Source organism: Meriones unguiculatus, chromosome 2 (genome assembly GCF_030254825.1).
Source record: "Meriones unguiculatus strain TT.TT164.6M chromosome 2, Bangor_MerUng_6.1, whole genome shotgun sequence".
Lineage (NCBI taxonomy): Eukaryota > Metazoa > Chordata > Mammalia > Rodentia > Muridae > Meriones > Meriones unguiculatus.
In genome coordinates this window covers 135,980,785-136,008,495 of record NC_083350.1, presented here as the reverse complement: position 1 = coordinate 136,008,495, position 27,711 = coordinate 135,980,785, and the positions used below count along the sequence as shown (strand labels likewise).

Sequence of the window (27,711 nt, the reverse complement as noted above, 5' to 3'; positions counted from 1 at the left end):
AAATGGTGGGTTTGAGATCCTTTCCTGAACCAGAGAAACAGCTAGCTGTTTGCAGCATGTCCCTGAACAATGCCATTTTGTCAAGCAGAGAAAAAGCAAGTTGAAGGAGAAACAGTTTTCTTTCTGAAGAACAATTGCTTTCTTTGTCCTTCTTAAAGGAAACAATGGAGCTAGTTGTAGCGAACTTCTGTAGTGACTCAGCTTCAGAGAGCAGAATCGACTGCAGCTTGCTCGGGAACATAATCTATTAGTGTAATTTTCCAAAACATCAGGAAAACAAAAATAGTTGGAGGCATCAGTGCTTTGTTAGCCTGATTGCTGGATGCATAACAAAACAGGAAGTGCTCCATATGAATGAGGTCCCAGGGAAGGCACCTACGTGTCTGCTAATAGTTGCTCACCAGACCCTTCCCCACAACCAAATGCAATTCTGGCCACCAGGAAGCTATAGATCAATGCTGTGTGTATGCAGGACGAGGGCTTTTGAAAGACTGAGTGGAGAGAGATGGTCATCAATATCTGATGTCAGCAGGGGTGTTTTAATGTGTCTGCTTTAAGAAAAATCAAGGAAATAGTGGAAAGCGAAGGAATTAGTGCTAGCAAAGGGATTTGGCGCTCTCTGTGAGACCTTAGGAGCGATCAAATGGCCCCTTAGCTTCTCGAGAGAGGGTAATAAAGTGGCCAAGATTGAAGCTAAAACCTCACCTGGGTGCAATGAAGGTTAGGCAAATAGCAAGTTCCAATGAAGGCTTCTGGCAGAGAATCGCCTGGATTTAGTAGCAATTATCGATAAATGCTGAGTAAATAAGTGTGCTGTATAATGCTACGAAAGGCAGAGTCCAATGTTTGGAGTGTATTTCCATTCGGCATAACATATAGAAACATTGCAAACGGAGAGTGGGTAGGAAGCATGTACTATTGTTCACTTCAAATGTGTATATGTGAAATATTTTAAAGGCTCTGTCCGAAAGAAATAAAAAGTAAAATTAACGAGGTATTAAAACATGGTTAGTTAGGTCAGTTTCGGTAAGTCATGCCGTGAAGAAAGCTTCATGTACGCAAGAGAGTTTATGGTTTGAATTCTGAAGAGCATTTAGCCAGGGAGCACAGCATAAAGGTCCAAGCCTGACAACAGTCAGTGAGGTCAATGACTGGAAGAGCAGAGCAACATCCAGGGATAGTGAAGACATTAGCACTAAAATCATGAGAAGGAGGAATCAAAAAGGAAAAAGAAAATAAAAGAAACAACAGCAGCAGCAACACCAAAACCTCACGGTAAGAATGCTGGAGGTGAGGGTCTGACACTGGACAGGATTAGAAGCCACCAGGGACACGCTAGAGTATTTTAGTTTATGGCTTGTAAATTATCAGAATCATCCTTGTTTACCCACTCGTTGTGTGCCTAGAAAAATCGTCCATGGACACAGGTAATCTAAGCCTTCGTTGTAGTGGAAAGGACGTCACTGTCCGAAACAAGAAATTACCTTCAGCCCAGAGAAGACAACTGTCTTTGTTGACTACCACCTCGTGCAAGAGGTTAAATTTCATGTTGCCTTGGAGTGTTTCACAGTTAGTTTTCTGATCTAATTTTTTATGTGTATTTTGGTGCTCATTCCAAGAATTTTACTGCTAATTCCGGGTATCTGTGCCATGATCTGAAGGAGCCGGAACAGTTGAGGAAGTTGTTTGTTGGTGGTCTGAGCTTTGACACTCTGTGATTGCATAAAGGAACATTTTTAAGAAATGGGGCTTCCATTGGTGGAAGCCTGTTTAGTAAAACTCTGCCCAAAGACTCTGATGTAGCTGGTCCAGATGTCCTGTGTGAAGGACACAGGCCAGCACACACTTCCAGATGGTGTGGTAATGAGGGATCCAAACGAAATGTTCCAGGGGTTCTGGTTTTGTGACCTACTCTGGTGTTGAAAAGGTGGATGCTGCAATGTGTGCCTGGCCACACAAGGCGGATGGGTATGTGGTGGAACCAAAGAGAGCCAAGTCTAGAGAGGATTCTGTAAAGCCTCATGCCCATTTGATGGTGAAGAAAATTTTTGTTGGTGGTGTTAAAGAAGATACAGAGGAATGCAAGCTCAGAGACTACTGAGAAAAGCATGGCAAGATGGAAACAGGCAGAGTGGGAAAAAAGAAAGGATTTGCTTTTGTAACTTTCGATGATCATGACACAGTTGGTAAAACTGTTGTCCAGAAATGCCACACTATTAGTGGGCATAATTGTGAGGTGAAAAAGGCCATTTCTAAGCAAGAGATGCAGTCTGCTGGATCACAGAGAGGTCGTGCAGGTGGATCTGGCAACTCTATGGCTCATGGAGGAAACTTTGGAGGTGCTGGGGGTGATTTTGGTCATGGTGGAAACTTGGTAGAAGAGGAGGTGGTGGATGTGGTAGCAGCAGAGGTAGTTTCGGAGGTGGTGATGGTGGGTATAATGGACATGAGGTGATGGTGGCAGCTATGGTGCTGGTCCTGGTGATAGTGTAAGCAGAGGCTATGATGGTGGTGGACCAAGATACGAAAACCAGCATGGTGGAGGAGGAAAACACAATTGTTACAACGAAGAAGCATATTTTGGTGGAAGTAACTATGGTGGTAGCGGGGACTATAATGACTTTGAAAATCATAGTCTACTATGGTGATCAAATAAGGACCCACGAAGCAGGCCAGTGTTAGTGGAGGACTCTGGCAGTCCCTAAGATGGTGGCTATTGATCTGGTGGTGGAAGTGGTAGGTACAGTAGCAGAAGGTTTTAAAAACATCAGGAAAGGGCTACCGTTCTTAGCAGGAGAGCAAGGGGTTGTCAGAAAAGCTGCAGGTTGCTGGGAGACAGTCGGCCCAAATGTGTTAGAGGAACTGTAAAAATCAGCCACAGAAGGAATGATGATCCACAGTCAGGAAAGTTACTCAGCCTAAACAGGAAGGTTTCTTGTTCAGGACCATCATCGCCACAGTGTGCGAAAAAAAAGCACAGCTATCGATTCACGCAATGCAGTATCAACTAGATGTGCATTCCTGAGTTTTTTTTTTTTTTTTTTTTTTATCAGCTGTAGCTTTTTCTTTTCACCGTGTTGGGTATATTATTGCCCTGTAAGTTTTGGTAGTGTACTAGGAATAAGAAATAAAGGAAATTTAACTTTTCAATAGTTGTGTAGTTCAGTTTTTCTACAATTTAGTACAGAAACTTTAACAAAATGCAGTTTTGAAGGTGCTTCCTTGTGAGTTACTAGTAAAGAAGATTATTGTTAATTACTATTTTGAGTGAATTTTTCTAAAGCTAACTGTAAAGAAATGCCTGCTGGCTTGCAGTTTAAAAGGAATCTATTCTCTGCGTTTTCCAAACCATGATGAATGGACACTGACATGTGGAGAGAATTGACATTTGTATGTTTGCTATGTGCTTTAGATAAGTAGGATTGGACAATAAAAATTAACATTTGTTAGTTTAGTAGCATTAAAGATTACTATCAATTAAAAAGGATCTCAAAAGTTAAACAACAATTGATTCCAAGAGTGGAATGAATTCCTGTGTTGTTATTTAAAAAGGATGTATTATGTCTAAATGAAAGAATGGTGGGATCATTTATTCTAGTTCTTTCATGTCCAAACTTCTAACCCTGTAGCTGTGTGAATGTGTGCTATTACTCCACGTCATGAACGGTGTCCTCTTGGTTAAACAAAAGCGATGGTGAGTCTTCACTGAGATGATGTGAGAGAGATGCACACGCAGAGCATCACACATGTGGAGAGTCACACATGCAGAGTGTCACATGGGCATTTCTGTGTCAAGGCTCCACAGCATTCAGCACCTGTTTTATAAACAGGCTTCTCTGTCTCACTGCAAAAATGTTTGGGTTAAGAACGTTTCTTGATTATGACAGGTGCAGGGATTTAGGAAAAAGCTTTAGAATTGTTGTTCTGCTTACATTATAGTTAATATGCTTCTGTTGAAGGTATATTGCTATCTTATTTTTATATATTTATTTTGTGGAGAACAAAACCTGTACCTTCTATTTTACTGAAGGAAAATTTAAAATTAATCAGTTAAAATTTTTGCAATGATATTATCATTCAATGTTATTATATTGACATAATTTAGTGCACTGTAATGTTACCTTTTTCCTAATTAAAGATGCTGGATGTATATATACCTTCTACTTATGAGGTAGGTTAATATTGTACATGTTTAGGGAAAATATCATGAGAATCCTTGGCATTGTCTAAGTATTATTTAAACATTTACACATTTATCATCATTTATGTGACAATGTAAGTGTGATAATGCTTAAAATTATATAACTGGTTCTGGTCATAGTATTATGCCAGAGATTAATGTTGTCTTTTTGGGCCTGCTGAATTGTAATGAATGTTAAAGCTATAATGTATATTATTTTCATACTCCAGAGCCACTTACATTAAGGAACATTGTCAAAGTGAGTTTAAGAAGATCTTCGAGCATATATGATAAAAGGTATCCTTCTTAGCTGTTAGGATTCGATGTAAAGATGGATGCCCCGAATAGATAGCGCTTGGCCTTAGTGGAGAGGCAAAGTCTTGTCCAAGTCACTGTGTTAAGAGTAACTGACAAATTTAAGGTTCTTCGGGACAGATATGCTGCCCTAAGTGTTGGCCCCTCTCTTAGAGTAGCTGTGCCTTGGAGGCCGGGTTCTTCACACTGAGACGTGTTTTGAGCTAATATAACTCATGGTCAGGGTCTGCTGAGGCTGCAGGCCTGAGACCAAACAACGGTCCTGTGGGCAGCAGATCTGCTCTGTGCCTTGAGAGGACACAAGTCCTGCCTGTGTGTGGGAAGCTGAGCAAGTCAGCAATTGAAAGAAAAGGATTTAAGACTTATGGGACTCTATTCCTCATTTTAGAAGAAAACTTAAAGTGCATGGGATGTACAAGGAAAAAGAAAGAGCCGTGAAATTGCCCTGTTGACAAGCAAGAGCCAAACCAGCATGAGTAATTCGTGTCTCCATGAACCTGAGTGCTTACTGAAGTGCTTACCCACCTGGGGCAAATGCCTGCTTTTAGCAGTGTCACAAACCAGGGTGAACACATGGACGGAGCAGTGTATACTGATTCAGATGCATGACATTTGATATCTAGTGGATAAAAACACATTCATGAAGAATTTCAGCACACACTGACTGCTTGTGAATGGTGGCAGGAGGAAATACTTTTTAGTCGCCAACTTGTTATTTGCTTCATTAAATTACCTTTGTAGCCAGCTTTCCTCAGTCCTGCTTTATTAAGACTCTGTGGTGGGGTAAACATGAGACCGGAAAGCCAGTACCTATTGTCTCAGAGAACCTTTAGACTCCCTCGCTCTACTCCCATTGAGATAACCTTGCTAAAGTGTTATTTCCAACAGAAGCAAGCACAGGGAAGTTGACATTGCTTGTGACTAGATGAGATGGACAGAGAGGACAAGACTTCTGGATTATTCTGAGACTGATTCCACAGCAGAGGATCCCATTGATTGGATACCAAAACTCTCTGCAATTATGGTTAGGAGGTGTCACTTTTAGATCCATAAAGGCACTTTTATATCCATTTTCTGTAATCGGGATATACTTGGGGAGGGGAGACAGAAAGTGGTATGGACCCTGAGAAAAAGTGCCGAACACTTCGGGAGGCCCAACCTGCCGCAAATCATGTCATCAGTTTCTAACCAAGTAACAAGGTTTAGAGCACAGACATCTGTCTTCCATGGCACCTAGTTCCCAGGCTACCAGTGTAGTCAAACACAGCAGAGATCAACTTATGCTCATGTGATGATTCTCTGTAGTGAAGACTTTATTGCTTTAATGACCTTGATGATGACAGTGATGATGTGTGTGGATGTTAGTGAAGATGGGAAGATTGTGTTTGTGTGTGTGTAAGGGATTATGATAAAAGGTAAACTGCAGAATAAGACTCAAAAGTTGTAGTGCCACCCAATGAGACTACTGTAGACTGAATGTGTCACTTCCTAGCTCGCATGTTTAACCTCAAGTTTCACTGAGACTGTGTTTGGAGACAAGGCCTGTGCGCGAGGTAATTAGGGCAAGATGTGGTTATGAGAGAGGGGCCTTGTCCTGATCAGTTTTAATTGACAACTTGGCACAGCCAAGAGCCATCCAGGAGGAAAAGAGTCTCAGTTGAGGGGTTGTCTAGTTCAGATTGGCCTGTGTCCTTATCTGTGAGGAATTGTAACCGTTAACTGATGTGAGGACATTGTTGGCTGTGCCGTATCAGGAGTGGTATTCCTGGGACTGTATCAGAAAGGAGAGAGAGCTTGTGATCAAGCGAGAGAGAGAGAGAGAGAGAGAGAGAGAGAGAGAGAGAGAGAGAGGGAGGGAGGGAGGGAGGGAGGGAGGGAGAGCACCACTGAACAAGCCAATAGGCAGCTTTGTTTCATTCCCACCTGACTTCACTTCTTTTCCTGACTTCCCTCAGTGACTGACTGTTAACTGAAAGTATAAGCCCTTTCCTCCCCAAGTTGCTTTTGGTTATGGTGTTAATCCCAGCAACAGAGAGCAAAGTAGAACAGGCTGTCTTGGGGGTGGGGAGGATGAGTGACCTTGTAAGAATAGATGCCTGAGCTCCTGTTCTGTTTTTCTATCTCTGAACTCTGTTGGGAAACAGTGAAAATGCAGTTTTATGAGAATCAAGAGGAACACCCTTACAGGAACCACGCTAGGCTGCCACCTTGATTTTGGACAGTTACTACAGGGTTGTAGAAAACTACTGTTGAACCTGCTGGGTCCATGGCACTTTAGCACAACAGCCTGAACCAAGTAGAACCAAGATGGATTCCTCCTCAGTAGAAATAGAGGAGGTAAGTGAGCGGAACACAGTTGTGGCGAGAAGGGGGTGTGCCGCAGGAAAGTCAGTTAACACAATACTTTAAAAAAAAGTTGTAACATATACAATTACAAATCATGCAGTCAGATTAGACATCTTATAGCTTTCCTAAAATGCTGGCTGATGTTACTGAGCAGGTAATTGCTGAACAGATGTTAAGTAGCTGCTCATGACGACCCCCTTGGTTCTCCTCCTATGAACATGCAATCAAGTGCAATACGAAAGCCACAAGAAGAAGATTCTTTAAAATTCCAACTGAAGTATTTTTGAAAAATATTAACAGAGAAGAACTCCACAGTCTTTATACTATATTGTTGAGAAGTTATCTATGTATTTTTGGTACAGTAAGGTTTGTAAAAGAGCATCAAGGAATTCGGGTCACATTTAGGGCATATTAGGGCATAGGACAGAGGGAGGAGCACCCTCTCCCTGGATTGTGAAAAGAGATTACATCACTTATCTGAGGGCCATACACAGTTGAGCAGTAGTGTGCAGGGTGGCCTCCAGCTGGCGATTGGGTGTGCAGGTGTGAGATAGCAGAGCTCTGAGTTCCTGCGTAAGACGATGAGGCAGTGTTGTGCAGTGGCTCAGTAAATGAAGTCAGGAAAGCACTGTGCTTGCTAACACTCTGTTATTGATTGGAAATGAAAAATTCACGGCGGCTTCGAATTAGGTGGTAGGAAGGCACGGGGAAGGGAAGCTTTCCAAGGAGACATTTGTTTGACAAACTCTCAGGACCCCAGTGTAGCTTTGGGACATGGGTGGGAATGGAAAAGGAATGGAATCATTAGCTAACATTTGTTTGAATGTGATTTTCTGTGCAAACCAAACCAAAACAGACCAGACCAGACCAAACCAAACAAAAACACTGACTGCAATGTTTGCTCCTTCAGCGTTTCACACTCCTGGAAATCTCTGATGTTCACACATGGGACAAAGGAAAAAGACTCATGATATACCCACATTCAATTGTGTGCTTCGGATGAAGTCCAGGATGGGCAGGATTCGCTTCCCCACCATCTCCATGTGTCTCACGGTATCTTCTCTGGTCAGCAGAGAGAAGGGAGTTTTATGGTCTAGAAATTGTAACAATAAATTTTTATATATTTTTTTTCAGAATTCTATTTCAGAATGCTTTTTTTAGTGAGCTATAAACAGATATCTCAATATTAACAGATACGAAATCTTTAGTATGGACACTAGTCCCATCCCTAGCCTGTATGTGTAGCAATAAAAGATCTACGAGGACAGAAGCAGAGGAGCCATAACCCTTTAGAAACTGACATGTATTCATTTTCTTGGTTGAGAGATCTAGGAGGCAACCTGTGACAATTTGTGTAGCTCAGCAGAATATGCTTGTCTTGAATTGTGAGAAGACGTTGTCATAAACATGTGTGATTCTTGTCTTGCTTCACTCAGGTAATGTTCAAGTGTGCCAATGCCAATGACTTTGAAGGTGGCTTGAGGCGGAGAGGAATCCCAGAGGGTACTGCCTCCGACAAAACACAATTCTTAATTATGTGCTTCCAGGACAAGGAATCAGTTCAATCTGGTTGTGAAGCTAGCCTGGAAGTTTGAGATTTTAGCTCCATGTAAGCATTTTCTTGAAAATTGGAACCAGAATTATTTAACACCATCAAACGATATGCTCTTCGGGAGATTTATGCTCTTATCCAATTATGTGAGAGAGACTAGAACAGAAGTCAGAGCACCAGCAGCTAGTCCAGGTGACCTGGAGTTGTCATTCCTGTATTTCAATTTCATGTGCTACTGATGCTGATCTCTTTTATATTTGCTAATTAATGATAAAAGACTATATTCTTTGTTTTCTCTTTTTCCAGAGCACGTGTCTTTTTGTGTACAAGTGTGCATGTGTGTGTGTGTATGTGTTGTGTGTATGTGACTGGTTTTTGTTTGCTTTTGTATGTGTGTATGTGCACATTAGTTAGCCAACTTGCTCAGGTGGTCCCATCTCTTTCATGACTACAATTACCAAGCATTTCTGTGGGATGCTGGGAACTGGAACTTTGGTTCTCAGGCTTGTAGGGAAAGTGCTTTAACTGTTAACCCTTTTCCTAGACGAGAAAGCCTGTGTTCTTGATGGCTATGACAAGCAATAGTGATAGTTTTGGCGGTGGAATGCTAGGGATGAGTTAGGAAGCACTCCATGATAGTGTAAGTGTAATCACAATTCGATGTATTTGTAACCAGCCAACAAAGAAAATTAGAAAGATTAGAAGTAACTTATAACCAAGCATTTTTGGATACCTAGGCCCTTCTACAAGCTGGGTGTTGTGACAGGATCCCAGCGTTGGCCCCATTTTGAAAGGGAGTAGTACAGTCAGGTTCCAATCACCTGTGAAGGTGGGCAGCTTCCTACTTGACACTTTTTCCAAGAATTTCCCGTCATCCTTGTTTTTGAACCCAAGTGTCAACAGATATTGTTGGGGAGGGAAACAGGACCAGTCGGCGGTCTGAGGCAATACATGAAGTCCTTGGGTATCTGAAAAACAGCAGAGAAAAGAGTAGGCGGTTTGGCTGCACCTTCATCATCTTCAACTCCCTCCTTCAGTTCAGATATCGTATTTGGAAAATGATAAGTGTAAGCATTAAAGGTGCAAAGTAAAATTATGTGCATCAAAAGTACAAGTTGGCTAATATATGAAATTATATTCTCTTACTTGTGTTTTCCTTAGTGACATAAATACACCCAAGCACAGTAATAAGCTGTGAGCAGATTATACAGTCATCTTTCCCCATTCATAATAATAGATATCCAGGATCAACTAATGTGAGGGATTATTTTTCTCTCTGTGTGTGATTTTGTATCCTCACTGATGACTAAAGAAATAATGTTATATCAAAGGAGATAAAAAATAACTGAGGGAGAATTAAAATAAACAGTGCTGGGAAAACTGGCTATCTACATGTACAAGAGCAGAACTTGATTTATCATCTTTCATGTTATATAAAACAAGGTTCAAAATGCCTCAGAGTATAAGACTTGAAACTCACTGGGCAGAGGTAATGCACGCTTATAATCCCAACACCTGGGGGGCAGAGGCTGGCAGGTCTCTGAGTTCAAAGCCAGCCTGCTCTACATAGTGAGTTCCAGCACAGCCAGGGTTACATGGAGACCCCGTCTCAGAAAAACAAAACAAAACAAAACAAACAAACAGACACCCCCCAACCCAAACTCTGAAACTCTTTGACTGCAAGAAGAAAACAGGAAAAAACACTTCAAGACTAGGCACAAAAGTGCTGGAGAGATGGTTCAGCCATTAAAGGCTAGGTTCACAACCATAAATACAAGAATAGGTACAAGAAAAGGACTTTCTGTAGAGAACTCTGCTAACATTGGACCTAAATCTCAAACCCACATATCTGATGACATGAAATTAAAAGATTCCTACAAAGCAAGGCAAACGATGGCCAGAGTGACGTGACGAGACAGCCCACAGAATGAGGGAGCTTTCTTCCTGAGTCAATCAACATCAGACAGGATTTATATGCCGGACATGAGGACCTGCGAAAATTAAACACTAACCTCCAGCCCCCAGTTCCCGGAACAGACTATTCTCAAAAGAAGAAATGAAAAAAAAAAAAAAAAAAAAAAAAAAGACGATTAACACTTGGGAACATCACTTGGGAAAACGGACGTGCAACCTCAGAACGTTGTCTTCTAGTGAGGAAGAAGGGGTCTAGAAAGCAGACGGTATAGTGAGAGAGGAAAACAGGTTAGAACAAGGTACAAATGTGGGTGAGGGAGCAGAGGGGAGGATGGGAGAGAGGATGTGGGGAAGGATAAGTAAAATAAAAACCAGTAGCAGAAAGAAGGTATGCAGAAAGCCACCATGACGAAACACATTACTTTATGTGCTAACTTGAACCACAGTTACATGAGAAACAACCTGACGTGGTAGTGATGCTGCCTGTAGTGGTTAGACTCTGGGGTAATCTAAGTGCGGCGAGCGCGGCTCTAGAACACGCACAGTTCCTTCGCGGCTGGCGGGGCTGCTGCTGGCTGAGACGACTTCCTTCCTGGCAGCGCTTTAAGTGCTGTGTGTGCGTTGTCTTTATGATTGAGAATGTAACCTCCACTTAGGAACAAGAAGGTGGAAGGACCTAACTAGCCAATGAAGGCAGCCTGGAAGTGGCGGCGAGGACGCATGCCCACAGCCGCCCCACCACGGAGAGCAGGTCCACCGCTCTGGCTCTGTTTGGGACTGGTTGGTTCTGTGCTGCTTTTCAGGGGAATGAAGGTCATCCTTGAGCGCTGAAGGCCAGATTTGCCCCGATTCACCTTTACTTTGAGCAGCAAGCCTTTGCTCGACTGAAGAAAGGCTTCTCAGTTCGTGATGGGGGAACAGCAAGGCTGGGTAAGTTCACTGCTGAATCCTGCTGGAAAGAGGAACGGTACCAATCTCTAATATCTTGGAATTACGATTCTGTTAAAGATAGGTTTTTACTATGGAATCAAACGGGTTGACTTCAGCTTTCTCTCTTTATTGGTAATGTTTCTTTAAAAAATAATAAGAGTTGGAGGGGACAGGAGCTCCAAAAGGAGACCAACAGTGCCCAAAACAAAACAACAACAAAACAACAACAAAAAACCCAAACCAACCAACCAAGCAACCAAACAAACAAAAAACTGGGCCCTGGGGCTCCTGAAGACAATGATGCCTCAACCAAGGACCATGCATGGAGAGAACCTGAAACCCCTGCAGAGATGTAGCCCATAGACTCAGTCTCCAAGTGGGTTCCCTAGTTAAGGGGAACAGGGACTGTCTCTGACTTGAACTCAGTGGCTGGCTCTCTGATCATCTTCCTCCCTGGGGGAGGGTGCAATCTTGCCAGGCCACAGAGGGAGACAGAGAAGCTGGTCCTGATGAGACCTGATAAGCTAGCGTCAAATGGAAGGGAAGGAGGACCTCCCCATCAGTGGACTAGGGGAGGGGCATGGCAAGAGAAGAGGGAGGGAGGGTGGGATTGGGAGGTGGAGGGAGGGAGCCACCGCTGGGATACAAAGTGAATACATTGTGATAAATAATAAATTAAAAATTAAAAATAATGATAGGCTGGTACATCCTAGGTGTATTTGTATAACCGTCCCGAGCCCCTTTGCTCATGCTCAGCTAAATGTTTGCTGAGAAATCACTTATTTCTTTATTTAGGCGGTGTCTCCCACACGGTCTGCAGCATTCTGGAGCTCACGGTCCTCCAGCCTCAGTTCCAGTACTTGCTTGCCGCGATTATGAGTGCCCCATCATGCTGGGTTCTGATGCCTAAAGCTTTGGAAACTTGAACATGGATCATGCGCTGCCATCCCTGTAGTCCTTTCTATGTTTCCCACGCAGTAGCTGCCCAGAGCCTCTCCATGGAGTCTCCTTCTCCAGATCACAGTATGTGAAAACTGCGGTCGTTTATGGGCAGTCTAGTTAACATACGTGCTACATAGTTGAATATATTCTCATTCTTCCAAGGACTAATTCACAGAACTCAAACCCAGTATAAAGACGTACTGAGCATGTATTAATCTTTCTTGGACTATTGGGGTCTTATGAGGACAGACACCTGATGTCGCATGCTTTATTAAGATTCTCTTCTTTTTCCTCGACACACATGGGGATAAGGTGTGTCTTTCCACTAACCTTGCAGATTATGAAATTGGATCTTCAAGAGGTTACAAATGAGGGCTGGGGAGACAGCTCAGTGGGCAAAGTGTTTATCATTCGAGCAGGGGGACCAGAGTTCAAACCTATGCATCCACGTCAAAGAAAATGTAGGAGCATATGCCTACAATCTCAGTGCTGGGGAGGCAGAGAGAGGCAGACCCTTGGGCTTGCAGGCCAGCTGTCTTGTTGTGTACCGAAATTTTAACCAAGCAACATGGCTGCTCTGCTCTGGCTCTCTCACATTAAAAGACCATCTAGGTCAGTGTGACCTGGCTGGAATGCAGATACACCACATACTTTTAATCCCTCTGACTGGAATACAGAAATGCCCTTAGTACACACCTTTAATCTCAAACAGTGAAGAGTAATTGAGGGGTAGACTAATCAGAGAAAGATCTGACAGAATGAGTCAGAGATAGGATATGCCCAACTCTCATAAGGACAAACAGGAAGGAGAGGCTACTTCAGAGCAGTGCAGGGAGAGAGAGAGTGGAATCAAGTTTGGTGCAGTTCAGTTGAATGCAGTTGAGTTCAGCTGAGTGTGTGCAGTTCTGGTTAGTTTGCGAAGTCAGTGCAGTCACTGCAGCTCAGTTTGTGGAGATCAGAATCAGTTTTTCCAGGCAGAGCACTTCACGCAGAAGGCAAGAGAAGCCAGCTTGAATCAGTCAGCTTGGAGAGGAGTTTGAACTAAAGCAGCTGAGTTGAACCAGCCAGCCAGAGGGCAGAAAGAACTGGAAAGGGTGAGTTTATTCAGCAGTGAGTCCCAGGGGCTGAAACATTCTACATTAGCAATGGAGGCTGGAAGCTGAAGCCTTTCAGGTCTGGACTTGCAGAAGATTGGATTGTATGGAGGCTAGAAGCTTCCAGGCCTAGGCCAAGGAATAGTTAGATAGAAACTATCTGTGCTCAGCTCAAGCCATGAATTAGTAAAGCTTGGGTAAGGCTCTCATCTCATCCCCTCATCTGAAAAAATAAAAACAACATATACAGGGTTGAATAGATTATGGATTCAGTGAGAAAACCTGTCTCAAAAACTAATGTGGGTCATAATTTAGAAAGACATTTGATGTCACTCTCTGGCCTCTACCTGCACGTGCATGCTTACCAACCCCAAACAAGAACACATGCAAATAAGAGTCAGTCTTCTAAATCCTCATGGTAGAGAGTCACAGACATCACATGCTATCACAATGGCACTCTCCCACTTGAGTGTGAGTGGGGAGCAGAGCCACTGTTACATTGCTGTGCAGGCAATTCAACAAGGGCCTTTAGGATAGGCCCTTGATAAGGTGATAAGATAGGATATCTTATCACCACCTGCATCCTATGTCATCATCTGCACCAGTAGCTCAGGATATAAACCACCTGGTACCCCGCCATCTCTCTCTTCCTCTCTCTCTCCTCCTCTTCCCTCTGCCTGTCCCTCTGCCTCTCTGTCTGTCTCCCTCACCACTCTGTATTCTCTTCTCTCATCTAAGCTCTCCCACTGTCTCAGGTTCACCTTTCCCATAATAGACTTCCCTGTACCTCAAACCATTGCCTAGCGTGTAATTTATACCCTAATAGCTGCCATAGCTAATGGCAATGCTGATAACTGGATTTTGTGCAGAGGAAACTGAATACTCTGAGATTCAGTGTTTTGGTTGTGCTATTGCCAAAACAAAGCAGATGTGTGATATCTTGATAAGCAGAAACAGAGAGGTTTGGAGGGTTTGACTTGCCTGGAATGTCTGCTGAATAAAGAAGAGACCAGTGTTACTATGGAAAGTGATTAGATAGACTAGAAAAATTAACATTAGCGCCCAAGCCAACTTAATAACCAGCTGACAAAACATTTTGGCTCTTTTTGGTCCTATATATGTCTTGTCCAATGCATATTTTAATAACCATTAACTTACAGGTTAAGTTTGGAAATGTGACTAGGCCTACTGCACATACTGTTGACTTTAGAAAGAAATGTAAATGATTGTTTTTGGTTTTGCCTATCCTTCCATTTGCATGTGGAGTAATTGTGATCTAGCCTAGCAGGTAGTCTATGGCCCCACATGACCGCATGCTTCCCAAATGTTGCAGCTCATGTGACATTAATTTGAGTGTGAATTTCCCTCGAGTTCGTGCATAAACATCTGTGTCTGAGATGCTTGTGCTTCTGATGGGTAAAAAGTTAATCAGATTATATTGTCCTTTGAGTTGAGTTTTAAAAAAAATTTCCCTTTTGCTTCTGTCATGTCAAAAATATTTGGCAGGTAGAGTCTTTTTATTTTTTTAGTGCATCCCTTTACAGTTTATCGCTATTAGAGATGAAATTAGAAGGTCTATAACTGATTTTTTTTATTAAAATTCAGTTTGCAGGTATGGCATGGCTTTAAGTTTTGAACATTAAGAAAACAGATTCTTAAAAAAAATACTATCAAAGATAGACCATGAAGATTACATTTTTTGCAAAATCATATCTTTCAGTTCTTTCTTCCCTACCAGATGGAAGATACATAATGCGTAGCAAAAGCTGTTTAGTTAGTTGTTCATTAATGATAAAAATAGTGTATGGGGGAAGGGTAGCATTGCTGAGTCAGCTGTTGAAGCTGCTGAAGCTCTCTGACCTCTCCACTGCTGTTTCTGGTGGTTTTTGTCTGTCTCTTCTTTCCATTCTTACGTACTGTGAGAGTTAGTGTTAGCTGTTGACGTGGTAGAGTTGAGAATCTTTTGGGAGAGAGATGAGCTTCTGGGTGTGCCTGTGGGGATTATCTTGTGTTATGCGAGATGAGATGCCCTGCCTGTGTGTGGGTCTCCATTTCACGACTGGGATGCTGGCCTGTGTAAGTGGATAAAGGGGACAGAACAGTACTAAATGCACATATTATTCTTTGCTTGACCAGCTGTGTCAAGCTCCTGCCACCTTGACTGCCTTGAAGTCTGAGCTAGAATAAACCCTTTCTCCTAAGTTACTTTTGTCAGGGTATTTTACAAGTAACAGGTAAAGAAAGTGTATTGGTTAGTTTTTGGTTGACTCAGTACAAGGTAGAGTCCTATAAGAAGAGGGAACCTCACTGAGAAAATGCCTCCAGTAGACTGACCTGTGGGCATGTCTGCAGGCCATTTTTTGATTGATTAGTGATGTGGGAGGGTTCAGTGCATTGAGTGATGGCACTCCTAGCCAGGTGGTCTTGGGGCTGTATAAGAAAGCAGGCTGAATAAGCCATGGGGATCAATTTCGTAAGCAGTGGTCCTCCGTGATCTCTGCCTTATTCAGCTCCTGCCTTGAGTTCCTGTCTGGGCTCCCCTGGATGATGGGCTGTGACCTGTCAGTCAAATAAATGCCTTTCTTTCCTAATTGCTTTTGGTCATGGTGCTTATTACAGCCGTAGAAAGCAAACTAGGAGACCAAGAGACAAATATTGATTCTTCTTTCTTCAGTGATCCCCAAAGCTTCCTGTGGCTCAGTGACATTTTCTTCAAACACACACTCTTGGGGGGAATTCCTCTAGTCTTGTGAATTTTTCTATTTACTCTAACTAAAACATGGATGACGAATGTTGCAGTCCCATCTTCCACATTTCACCAAATTTTAACACATATTTCTCAGTGCCTGCCAGAACATCACTATCTGCTGTCATTCCAAAAAATTACCTCAAATGGAGCAAATTTGTTCCCAGAGCTGACTTCATTCTGTTTAGTCATTTTTTTTTTCTGACTTAAAATTCAAGTCCTTTGTTAACTTGCCTTTGGCTCCTTGAAATTTACGGCACCTCATATGCTAACCCAATGTGCTGGTTACACACCTCACATCTCTCTCCTTTCTTCTGTGTCTTACAGTCATCATTCTGGTCAGAAATTTCACCACATAAAATCTGGATTGCAGAGATGGTCTCCTAAACAACGAAAAGCTTTCTTCTTTAAAAAATATGGATGAGGGACTTGTGGTGGTGCCTGACCATAGCCTTCATACTCTGGAGACAGGCTTAGGTGGGTGGCAGGTTTGAGGGCTATGTAGGAAGACCCAGTCTCCAAAAAACTTCAAGCCAGCATACAAGCAAGCACGTATCATTTCATAATTTCTTTCTGGGTTTTATGTTCTTATTTTTGGTATAAATCTTTCATCCCTTGGGCAGATTTCTCTACCTTGCACCAGCCTGTGTCTGACTTGCTTCTGAATTTCTGTTTGAGCCCCCAAGAGCACAAATCATTCTCCCCACTTTTCATTTTTCATTTGTGCCTAACTTGTCTCACTTTGTCTGGACAGCTTCTCTGGCAGCTTCTGTTATCTCCTTTAAATTCCCGTGACACTATCTACCATCTTAACTTCAGGGACTCTGCTGTTTTGTGAGGACACCTCTTAACTCGCCAATAGATTTTAACGCCACTGAAGCTCACATTTCCAGGTCATATTCAGACCCCAAGGAACTCACGGGTGCTCAAATCAATTCTTTACTTGAATCTAGAAACACATTTGGTTTTTTCAAATTCCAAATTTTGAATGATGCAAATGACAACAAATGTCAGCAGGTTCTGAGAGATGACTTATTTTCTGTCCCTAACTGTAAAGAAGAATTGTTCTGGTTTGCCTTTCAACTTTCAAACTTTCAGCTTGTTTGGGTCATGGTTAATCTTACAAAGGGCTACTTACTGATCAGATCCTGGATTGCGTGCAGTAGCTTTGATTGGGTTGAGACCCTGGCTGCGAAGCCAAACTGTAGTAATTACTTTTCTCTTGCGGGGACAGGATACCCTGACAAAAGTAATTCAGGGGAGGGATGGGTTTATTCAGGCTTACAGTTCCAGAAGGAAACAGTCCGTTTTAGAGGGAAAGCCTGGCAGTAGAAACATGAGACCAGCCTAGTGGTCAGAAGCCCTGTGACCTTATTTCGGCCTACACAGGGTTGGTGGAGGACAAGGCCTCCACTGAAATGACAAAGCCTGCTCCACTGTGCGTTTCCTCCTACAAGGCTTGCTCTCTCAATGGCTTCACAACCTCTTCAAATCATGCCTCCTACTGGAGACAAAATGCTTAAACATATGAGCCTGTGGGGAGACATTCTCATTCAGGCTGTTCTTCAGAGAACTTTCAAACATTATGGACATCTGGTCACATAAGATGGCACCGTGAGAAGGCTGACAGCATAAAACGGCCTCAACAGAAACAAGAAATATCGATGGTGGATTAACAGGCTTTTCTGTATGTCAGAAATAGTTGTTTTTGTTGAACATCTGTAAAATTTGAACTCTCTGGCAGTAAACTATGAACTATGAGTCCCTTATCGTCAGCTTATCAGACCATGAATGAACACTTCGAAGATTTTTTTACCTTTAAAAATTATTATTCACACACACACACACACACACACACACACACACACACACACAGACACAGCTTGGAGGAATTTGTTTTCTCTCTCTACTGTTTAAGTTCCATTCTAAGGAGTGAACTCAGCTCATCAATCTTGGTGGCAAGAGTCTTTACCTGCTGATCCATCTCAACAGCTCTTGCCTCACTATTCAAAAGCAATAAAAAAAAAAAAAAACCAAAACATAGGGATGTAAAATCTCCTCTGGGAACATGCAAATATATCCGCATCTCATCATTACTTTTCTCTAAGTTTTATCTCTTCTGCTTTCTGGAGTCTGTCATCATCCTGCCCTTTGTCTGTAACAAAATGTTCTGACATTTTGGGTTAGAGCGAAATCTCATTTCTAAAGGTCCCAATTGTTCAGTGAGAGATGGCCTGCGTGAGTTTTATATGATTCCTTTTTACTGATCTGTTTCAGAGTTTAGCTTTTGCTGCGCTTCCGAATGCCGACACTTCGTCATTACCCCTTTCTTAGTCGGTTCTGAGTTTTATCTTGTACTCTTTTTAATGCCAATACTTCTAGCTTGGAAAGTTTCCACAAATTCACATCAGCAAGAAAGTAGCAAAAGGCAGCAACTTTTCAGCTACGTTGTCTTCATTGCCCTCCCTCATAAATAATACAACATTTTCTACTTTTAAAAACACAGATGATCTGAGTGTGCACGCCTGTAGCCCCTGCATTCTTGGAGGCTGGACAGGTAGATTGCAAATTTTAAGCAAGGCTGGGTGATATAGTGAGACCCAGAATCCCCAAACCCCAAGCAAACATCCACCCCACCACTTAAAACACAGATAGTATACTTTGAGTTTTGCATTTGATGTGTGATCCAGCCATATGAATAATGGATTGTTGCATAATAAATTGTATTTTCCCTTGGGCCATTATAATTATAGAGTTACACATGCAAGAGGAAGAAATTGGCTTCCATTCCCAAGAATCCTCATTTTTACTTCAGGCTGCTGGTCTACTTCTTTGAGACCAATTTGGTGTATTTAAGTTTCCTTTCATAGTCTGTATAAAATTTAGAAAGATAAGTAACCCCACCGGAATTTTATATACATTTCGTTTCTATTTTGCTCAGAATCCTGTTGGTTGCAAAAATTTCTTTAGTCAGCTATATTGGGTCTTTGGGATTCATTACATTGGAGTTACTCAAATCCGCTTGGGATTCATTAAGCTGAAGTTACTGAAATCTGAGGCAATGAGAGAGTTAAAGACACAGCTACTCCCTTCACTATTTTTTAGAACACCATGGATGCACCATGACCATGCCAACTGCACTGCCTAAGGGTTGACATGCCCATTACTTGGTTGAGTAGCCGACATATATATATTCCTTCCTTCCTTGCTCTTCTTCTCCCTTTTTCTTTATAAAGCAGAACGAAAACCTTTGAAAAACTTCCTCAATCACTCTCCTACTCTGAAAGTGAGTCCAGGGCTGGAGTAGTTCAGCAGTTAAGAGAACTTGCCTGTCTTACAAAGGGACCAGAGCTTAGTTCTCAGCACACATATTAGGAAGCTCACAGCTGCCTGTAACTCCAGTTTAAAGGGATCTGAGGCCTCTTCTGGGTATTTTCACTTGTACATGCACACGTGCACACACACACAAATAAAAAAGGATTTTAAAAAGGTTTCTTTGAGACAGGGTCTCACCATGTATCCTTAGCTGGCCGGAATTCAGACTGACCCCACAAATCATGGAATCCACCCGCTTCAGCCTCCACAGTGTTGGGATTGCAGCTGTTTTTAAAAGTGACACCCAATCAGCGTCAGTCAATCAGTCAGTCAGTCAGTCCATAATGCCAGCTTGCCTACAGTTGCGGCATGTGCAAACGACACAGTTTGTGGAGGAGGTAGCCATTGTTTCTTTGGGAGGTGCAACTTCACATCATAACACTTGAACCAGTTGGCAATTGCTGTCTAGAGCCTAGCACTTGAGCCGTGGTGCAGGTAGGAGAACCCAAGGGACGGCTTGAGAGTAAAGTTGATGGAGGAAACAGAGCAGCACAGATATGGAGCTGCTGGGTCAAGCTGTGTTTGCAGGCAGTCCTAACTACAGACACTTCAGTTGTGCAAATTCACCTATTCTGCACCTGAGCTTACCCTTTGAAACCACGTATGCCGCAGTTATGTGCACTGATTTTTACCATCTGAAGGGCTCCTGATACAGGCTTTTGCTAGAAGTTCAATACATCTATAAATAATTCAGAATCTCTAAAATACTAGAGCTGACATGTAAAACACATACAAATATGTCAAGTTCAATTTCTGGAAAGAATATTTCCTTTATATGTTTCCCTCATAGGAGGGTTGGGGATCATTAATTTTTATATCAAGTACAAACAGCGAAATTGAGCACTTCTTGATACTCCCAGTATTGATCACAGTAGTAACACAAACCTAGGTGGCTGTGATGAAAAGTGACTTGGCTACTCCCTTACAATGAATCTTGACATTTCACTTCTAAATATGTACTCCAAATAATTAGATGGAAATGCTCAGATAGTCATAGGCTCATGCTCATAACAAAATTATGCATAATAACCAAGAGGTGGGAAGAACTCATGCTAAAATAAGAAGTGAATGGGCAAAGAAAATGTGGTATTATATGTGTGTGTGCATGTACATATATATATACATATATGCACATATACACATGAACATACATACATACATATATGGAAAGTGAAATCTGGTATATGCCAACATGAATGAACCCTGAAGATAATATGTAAAGTGAAATAAGCTCCATAAAAATGGATTAAATAGCTCTTGATTCCACATAGTACCTTAGAGAAGTCAGCTTCATAGACACAAAGACTAAAAGGATAGTTGCCAGGACTGGCAGAGGGGCATGAGGAGCTATTGCTCCATACATGTAGAGTAAAGCTGGAGAAGTTGAAATATTGCTGGAAATAACACCATGGCTAACAACAAGAGCAGCAGCAACAACAGCAAGAACAAAAATATTTCACTGATGTCTGTTCTCAGGATTTTGAATGTTCCAAGCACAAAGAAATATTAGCAGTCGTGTCCTGCTCTGATTATTATACACTGTTTCATGAATGTACAACTATCATGTGTTAATGAAAAATAAAAAAAAAATAAGCTGAAGTCTTGGGAACTTGGGAACAAAAAAATGGAAGAAGTCAACATGTGTACTAAAATTGAAAGAAATTTATACTTATGTTCATGAATTGCAAGATTAAAAATTATAAAGATGCCAGTTTCCCTAAACTGATACATAGGTTCCCAATAGGTTTTCCTTAAAATGATTTATTTACTTTATTTTATATGTATCATGTGCCTGCCTGGTGCCTGTTGAGGCCAGAAGAGGGCACTAAATCTTCTGGAACCAGAGTTGCATATGGTCATTAGCCACCATCTGGGTGCTGGGAAAGAAACCCAACTCCTCTATAAAAGCTGGTGCTCTGAACCGCCGAGGCATCTTCTCAGCCCCCAGTAGTTTTATAAATATAATATAATATAATCAGCAAGAAGTTATGGTTTGTATTTTATACAGAAATAAATGTGAGGGCCAAGGACAATAATCTAACAGATTTGAAGAGGAAAGCAAATTAGTAGACTCATGGTGTGGACCATTAAGGCACCGTAGAAAACTACAGCAATTAAGACAGTCTGTCCTTTGTAAAGGGCAGAGGAACAGAAAAACAAGACTGACTGAAGGTTTTGGACTCAGACCACCACCCCAACATACACACTTTCCTGAGACAGAAGTGGCGTATACAAGTTGATAAATCACTGTTGCTTTTAGACTAGCAGGCAGGAGACCCAAACAGATGACATGTCCAGAACAAACTAGTACACAGACTCAGTGTCCAGGAAATACCCAGAAAAGAAGGCCAAACACATGGTATACATAATGGACATACGTACTAAAATTAAGAACAGACTAATATATTAGTTGTAAGGTATATAAAAACAACAACAAAATAATACCTAATTGGGAAAAATTTAAATTGATGCTTCTCTTTGAAAAACAGTATGATGTGATCCACTAAAACTTGCTTGTATGTCTATCTCTCCTGCCAGATGGCCCATCAATTGGACTCTAAGACACAGTGTGTTGGATCAGCAGGATCACTGGTGTTGTAAGAGTTTTATTGGTGGCATCCGTAAGCTGCAGGCCACTTATGTCCATCACTTGTAGAAGACGCATTTCGATTTCTAGCCTTTCATGTAACAGTTGGGAGTGATGAGCGCTTATGACATGAATGGATGGATTTCATGAACAAGTTGTTGCACAAAGGAAGCCAAACACAGCATTCCTTCTGTGATTTCCACTGTCTAATGTTCCACAGTGGCAGATTAAAGTGAGGCTTTAGGAATGGGTGTGGATATGATGGCCCCGTGTGGAGAAGCAAGCGGGTATTTGCATCCATTATAGTGTTGTTAGAACACAATGCCTGAGGCTGGGACTTTATAAGGAGACAAGATTTATGTTGGCTCACTGCTCTGAGGCTGAAAAGTTCAAGCTTGGGCATGTCTTCTCCCATGCCAGGGGATGGTGTGTGGGGCAAGCATAGTGTCATGCGGGGTTGGGGTTCAGGACAAGTGCTGGGCTTGCCCTTAGCAACTTGGTTTCTGGTGTCCAGTGGCACCTTCCCACCCAGAGACATCAGCCAAATTCCTTCTACTCGTTGTGCCCCGTGACTTAACTATCTTCTTTCAAGCCCTACCTCTCAAAGGCTGCACCACCTTCCCAGTCCCACAATGGGAACCAAGCTTCTAGCACCCATATTTGAGGGCACAGCGCATGCTCAAACCAAAGCAGGAAGAAAAGATTCTAAAAGGCAGGGCAGTGATTATCTTGGTCATGGGTAGGAAGTGGTTTGGACCTGGGAAGGGAACAACAGAGAGGGTCTGGGAAGCTGGAAATATTTTGTTTCTTGACAATGTTTACTGAATAATAACTACTTAAGTAGTAGGGTTTTTGTTTGTTTGTTTGTTTGTTTTGTTGACACAGCGTCTCTCTACGTAGTCCTAGCTGTTGTAGGATTTATTATATGGGTCAGATCTGCCTGCTTCTAGTGCTGAGTTAAAGGCATGTGCCACCACACCCAGCTTTTTTTTTTTTTCTTTCAGTTTTTAAAAACCTTTTTTTTTCCTTTTTGTTTGTAGCCTAAGTTGGCCAGCAACTTACTACGTGGTATAGGCTGACCTTGAACTCATGGCAGCCCTCTTTCCTCAGCTTCCCAAGAGCTGAGAGTACTGGGATTACAGATGTGATTCACCACACCCAGCAGAGATGTAAAATGTAAATTTAAAAATGTAAGTATGTATGTATGTATGTATGTAAGTATGTATGTATGTATGTATGTTTTATGTAATGCTGGGGAGATGGCTGAGACAGGAAAGACCTTGCTATGCAAGCTTGAGGGTCTGCTTTCAATCTCCAGAATCTAAATAAAAAGGCTGAGTGTGGTGCTAACCAGAGGGCTGAGGGAGTTGAGACAGGTGAAGCCCTGGGGCTCTCCGGCCAGCCAGCTTAGCCTAATTGGTGAGTGTCAGGCCTATGAGAGACCTCTTCTCATAACAAAAACAAAAACAAACAAAAACAAAAACAAGGAATGTGGTGCCAGAGGAGTGACGTGTAAGATGCTTCTTTAGCATTTGTGTTCACACAAGCATACCACAACACACACATACACAAACACATAAGCACATCACGTAACACACACACACCACACAAACGCACATACACCTCCCCACATACACCCCCCACATACACCCCCCACAAACACATGAACACACACAGACATACACACCCCACAAACACACACACACACACACACACACACACACACACACACACACACACGCATACACAGAGGCAAAAAAGGATGTCTTGGGCTGGATGAGGCTCTACTTAACTAAAACTACAATGATAGTCTATAAGGTCCTCAATAGACACTCATGCTCAGAAGGCATAGTTAACCGTGAGCCAAGGAGTTAAAGAGAAATACATTATACTTGCATGCTGAGTATGCAGATCTAAAAAATAAGTTTAGAAAAGGAACTCTCCAACATGAAAATTCCATTTCTGTGCTGGACTTCCAAACAAAAAATGTTAAATGTGAGGGGGCAAAGCTCTTGTTTACTGTGATTGGGAGTTGAGTCTTTTTGACTGTAGTGTGACAGTTTCCTCTGATATTAGTATGTTCCATCAAGGAAGGAAGCTTTTGAAGATACAGGGTGTAGAAGGACGTAAATAACTCAAAGTAGCTTGAGGAAGTACCTAAAACTGACTAGATTCAGTAGGCCCCTCTCTTCCCAACCGTATATAAACTATGAGGACTGTTGGAGTCACTCTCAGACATGTTAGCCTAAACTACCTCAAAGAAACAAAGACCAGTAGAATTGCCTAAAAGAAGGCTCAGAATGAACAAGCTGCCTGCAAAAGACACTCCCACCTGCTGAGCTGCCTGCAAGCTGTGCAATGCATCCTCGGTTTGCATGCTGGGGTTGACCTTGGTAGACAGCTGTCTTTCAGTCATTTTTGTGTTTTCAAGTAACCCCTTGCCAATATCCATGCAAGTAACCAAATGAAACTCATCAGTTCACCAAGTTGGCCTTTGGTGGTGTCCTGACTTTGGTCTGTTATCAGTTCTGTATATGGTGAGTAGACAGTCATGCGCGTCTTCCTAGAAATAGTCTTGGACAATGAATCTAAATAGTCAGCTGCCTGGTTTCTTAGCTAGCAGAGGTCAGAGATGTAAAGAGGATAGCTTGGTCGGAAGAAACTGGTACAGGCGTTTCCTGCCCTGCTTCCGTGCCAGCTGAGATGGGCTCTAAATGTCTAGGAGTGGCCACTGGGCTCTGCTGTGCAGACTTAAGCTGTCCGCTACCTGAAAAACTGATCAGGCACCAAGTCTGACAGCGGCCAGGACCTGCCCTATGTGTACATTTGAGGGGTGTGTCTGGAGAACTGAGAGTGGGAACCAGTCTTTGATGGTAGCCGCCTTTGTTGTAGTTTTGCTGAGCACTATGGCTATACTACCTGTGATATGTATCTGCTCTGGGCGGGCAGCTTATGCCAGCTGTGCCACCCTGCCCCACCTGATGCTCCTGTAAGGAGAGGTAAGCAGCACTGGCAGTTCGGTGGGGCTTGGGTGAGGTAGAGAAGAGCCGTAGAATCAGACAAAGCTGGCTGCTGCTGCTGCTGCTGCTGCTGCTGCTGCTGCTGTTGCTGCTGCTGCTGCTGCTGGGGACACGCGGACTGTGGCTGGGAAGCACTTCTGTCACAGTGATGTCCGAACACCGCCTCACTTCATTTCACAGAGTGTGGCTGGGAAAAGCAACGTTCTGCATCAACAGTACAGACCTCCAGCCCATTCACGAGGTGTGTCATTACTTGGGGATGGCTCTTTAAGTTTGTGGAGAGTTCTGTAGGAACACCAGGTGTTTTCTCCTCGTCATCACAAACTTGCCCGTAACACTTTCCTAACAATGTTGGGGGGGGGTGTGCGTGGGAGTTCTTTAATTACAGAACTTTTTTTCATTTGTAAAAGCTGGTTACAAAAAGGAAGACGTTCTGGTTTCAAAAACTCTAGATCATGATAAAATTATATGACTTAAGGAAGAGATAAAGGAATGAGGAATTTTTGACTTTATGTTTTAGAGAAAATACAAATATATTATCCTTACTGGTAAATGATAGCTGTGCAAAAACAAACTTATAAATTCCAGTGAGAAACAATTTTTAAAGGTCTATTTAAAAACAATATATTATTCCTCTGAACATACGCATTTACTTCTGGCAGTTACAGTGCACAAGAAAGACAAAATATGACTCTATCCACCTAAGTGTTAAAGTAATTGATATCTGATCCAGAAAACTTTTCTATTAAACATGGTTAAGCACAGATCCATTACTGAATATTTATTTATTTAGCTAATAAATCTTGATATTTTCATCAAGAGAAGACAGGGTATGCTTATTGTATTACTTTATTATTATTAAAATACAGCCATGCAAGAATAAGAACTGCATGGAATTGCATTATTTCATTGGAATATATGAATAAAAATCACAAGCAAAATCTTTATAAATGAAAGCATAATAATTTCAGGGTTGGTGAATTATTATTTGTTTTATATACCCCGACTACACCACATGAATCAAAGTGGATGTTTTCTTAAATAAGAAAAATGGATAGCTATGCTATAAAAAAATCAGTAATTTTTCCTCCATGAAACACAATACAATGAAGCTCCATTATAAAATGGCTTAATATTTTGGTGAGTCTACACTAGAAAAGGATGCACCCTGAAATCTGGTACATGCTGGAGCCTGAATATCCTACAAAGCTAAATAATAATAATAATAATAATAATAATAATAATAATGATAATAATGAAAAATGACCAGAGGAATATTAACATCTTCCATAAAAGGTGAGTTTTTCCATGATACATCACTGCCAGACTTTCTCGCTTAATTGATTCATTCAGAAAAAATTAAAGCCTAGACTGAAATCCCAAAATTACTTCAGAGTGAATTAATACTTTCCTTCCATGCCTCTAATTTTAATGTAAAAAGACCTTACAATGAAGACTGGTTGGGGAAAACATGCTGGTAGCTGGGGGATCTTCCCGCTTGTGGTCACCTCTGCCAGCTGCAGCTGGGCTTGCTGCATTGCCATGAAGAGGCAGTGAGGCGCTCTGCCCCAGGGATGCTCCATGAAGGTGACCCAGAACTGGGCAGAGTTTCTGAGGTGGAGGTCTGTCTGCCAGCCTCCACTGGCTGAATCCGGTGTGCTAGTCTCCAAGTTTTAACGGTAGCAACTGCTTCTCTAGCCAAGCTTTGCTAGATACCCACTTCCTCTGAGACTCTCAGAGTCCTCAACATGACCTTTGTTTATTTTATTTCCTCAGACCAATTCTCTGATTTAGGAAACCTCCAGATTTCATTTCTCTTGCTTCAGCAAAAACTTCAAAATTGCAAGGGAGACACTGGGACAGTACTATCTCTGTCCTGAAGCCTTGCCTGTGGGTGGATGGTTGCAAATGTGTGTCTTAGCTGTCTGCGGAAGAGTGAATGTGGAGTTGAAGTCTGTGTACAGATGTAAAGGGCTTGGAGTAATGCCTGGTATACAGAAAAGCCATATTAAAAAAGGAGGTGATGGGTAAAGGGCATGCTACGCAAGGATGGGGGCCTGAGTTCCATCCTGTGTAAGAAGCCGTTCGTGGTGGTAATCGCTTGTAATTCCAGCTTTTCGGAGGAAGAGACAGGAGGCTCCATGGGGCACATTGGCCATCCACCTTAGCCTGTATGCTGAGACTCTCCACACAAGGTGGATGGCTCCTGAGGAACAATACCTGAGGCTGACTTCTGTTCTACACACACTCACCCAAGTGTGTGTACACTCGCACACATTTCAATGCACACACTCAAATGCACATGCTTCCACATACACACACACAATAAGTGTATCTGCATGCCCACAAGCACACACACACACACACATACACACACACACACAAAGACAAATAGGTGGCAAATAAAGAGAAGAGCATATGGAAATATTGAGTGTTTCTGAAGACAGCATTGGATGCACATGAAGGAATGTTTTTTGGTCATTGGAACTGGGTGAGTGAGGGCCTGAGCACAGTGGCAGAGTGTTTTATTAGCTTTTGTTCTCACTTATCTGCTGATTGTGGAGTCATAGCCAGTGCACAAATGTATGTTGAAGTAAGTGAGCAAACGAATGCCCAATAGGGCAGAAGATTCTTCTGTTTTTTTTTTTCTACAGCTGGTCATAGTGGCAAGCCAATCACCCCAGCACTTGGGGAACAAAGGCAGGAGGCC

The 27,711-nt window shown here is 42.2% G+C and overlaps 1 protein-coding gene and 1 pseudogene across 1 annotated transcript in view; one reads left to right on the top strand and one right to left on the bottom strand.

The window, feature by feature from the left end:
* Positions 1-27,711, bottom strand: part of Spata16 (spermatogenesis associated 16) — a 275,743-nt gene that overhangs the window by 36,053 nt on the left and 211,979 nt on the right. The window contains exons 6-7 of the mRNA XM_060376930.1: positions 9,215-9,361; positions 7,822-7,934 (exon numbers count right to left, since the gene is read on the bottom strand). Of these exons, the coding sequence (XP_060232913.1) occupies positions 7,822-7,934; positions 9,215-9,361 (260 nt within the window). The remainder of the gene's footprint in view (positions 1-7,821; positions 7,935-9,214; positions 9,362-27,711) is intronic.
* LOC110558662 (heterogeneous nuclear ribonucleoprotein A3-like) lies at positions 1,282-2,762 on the top strand (annotated as a pseudogene).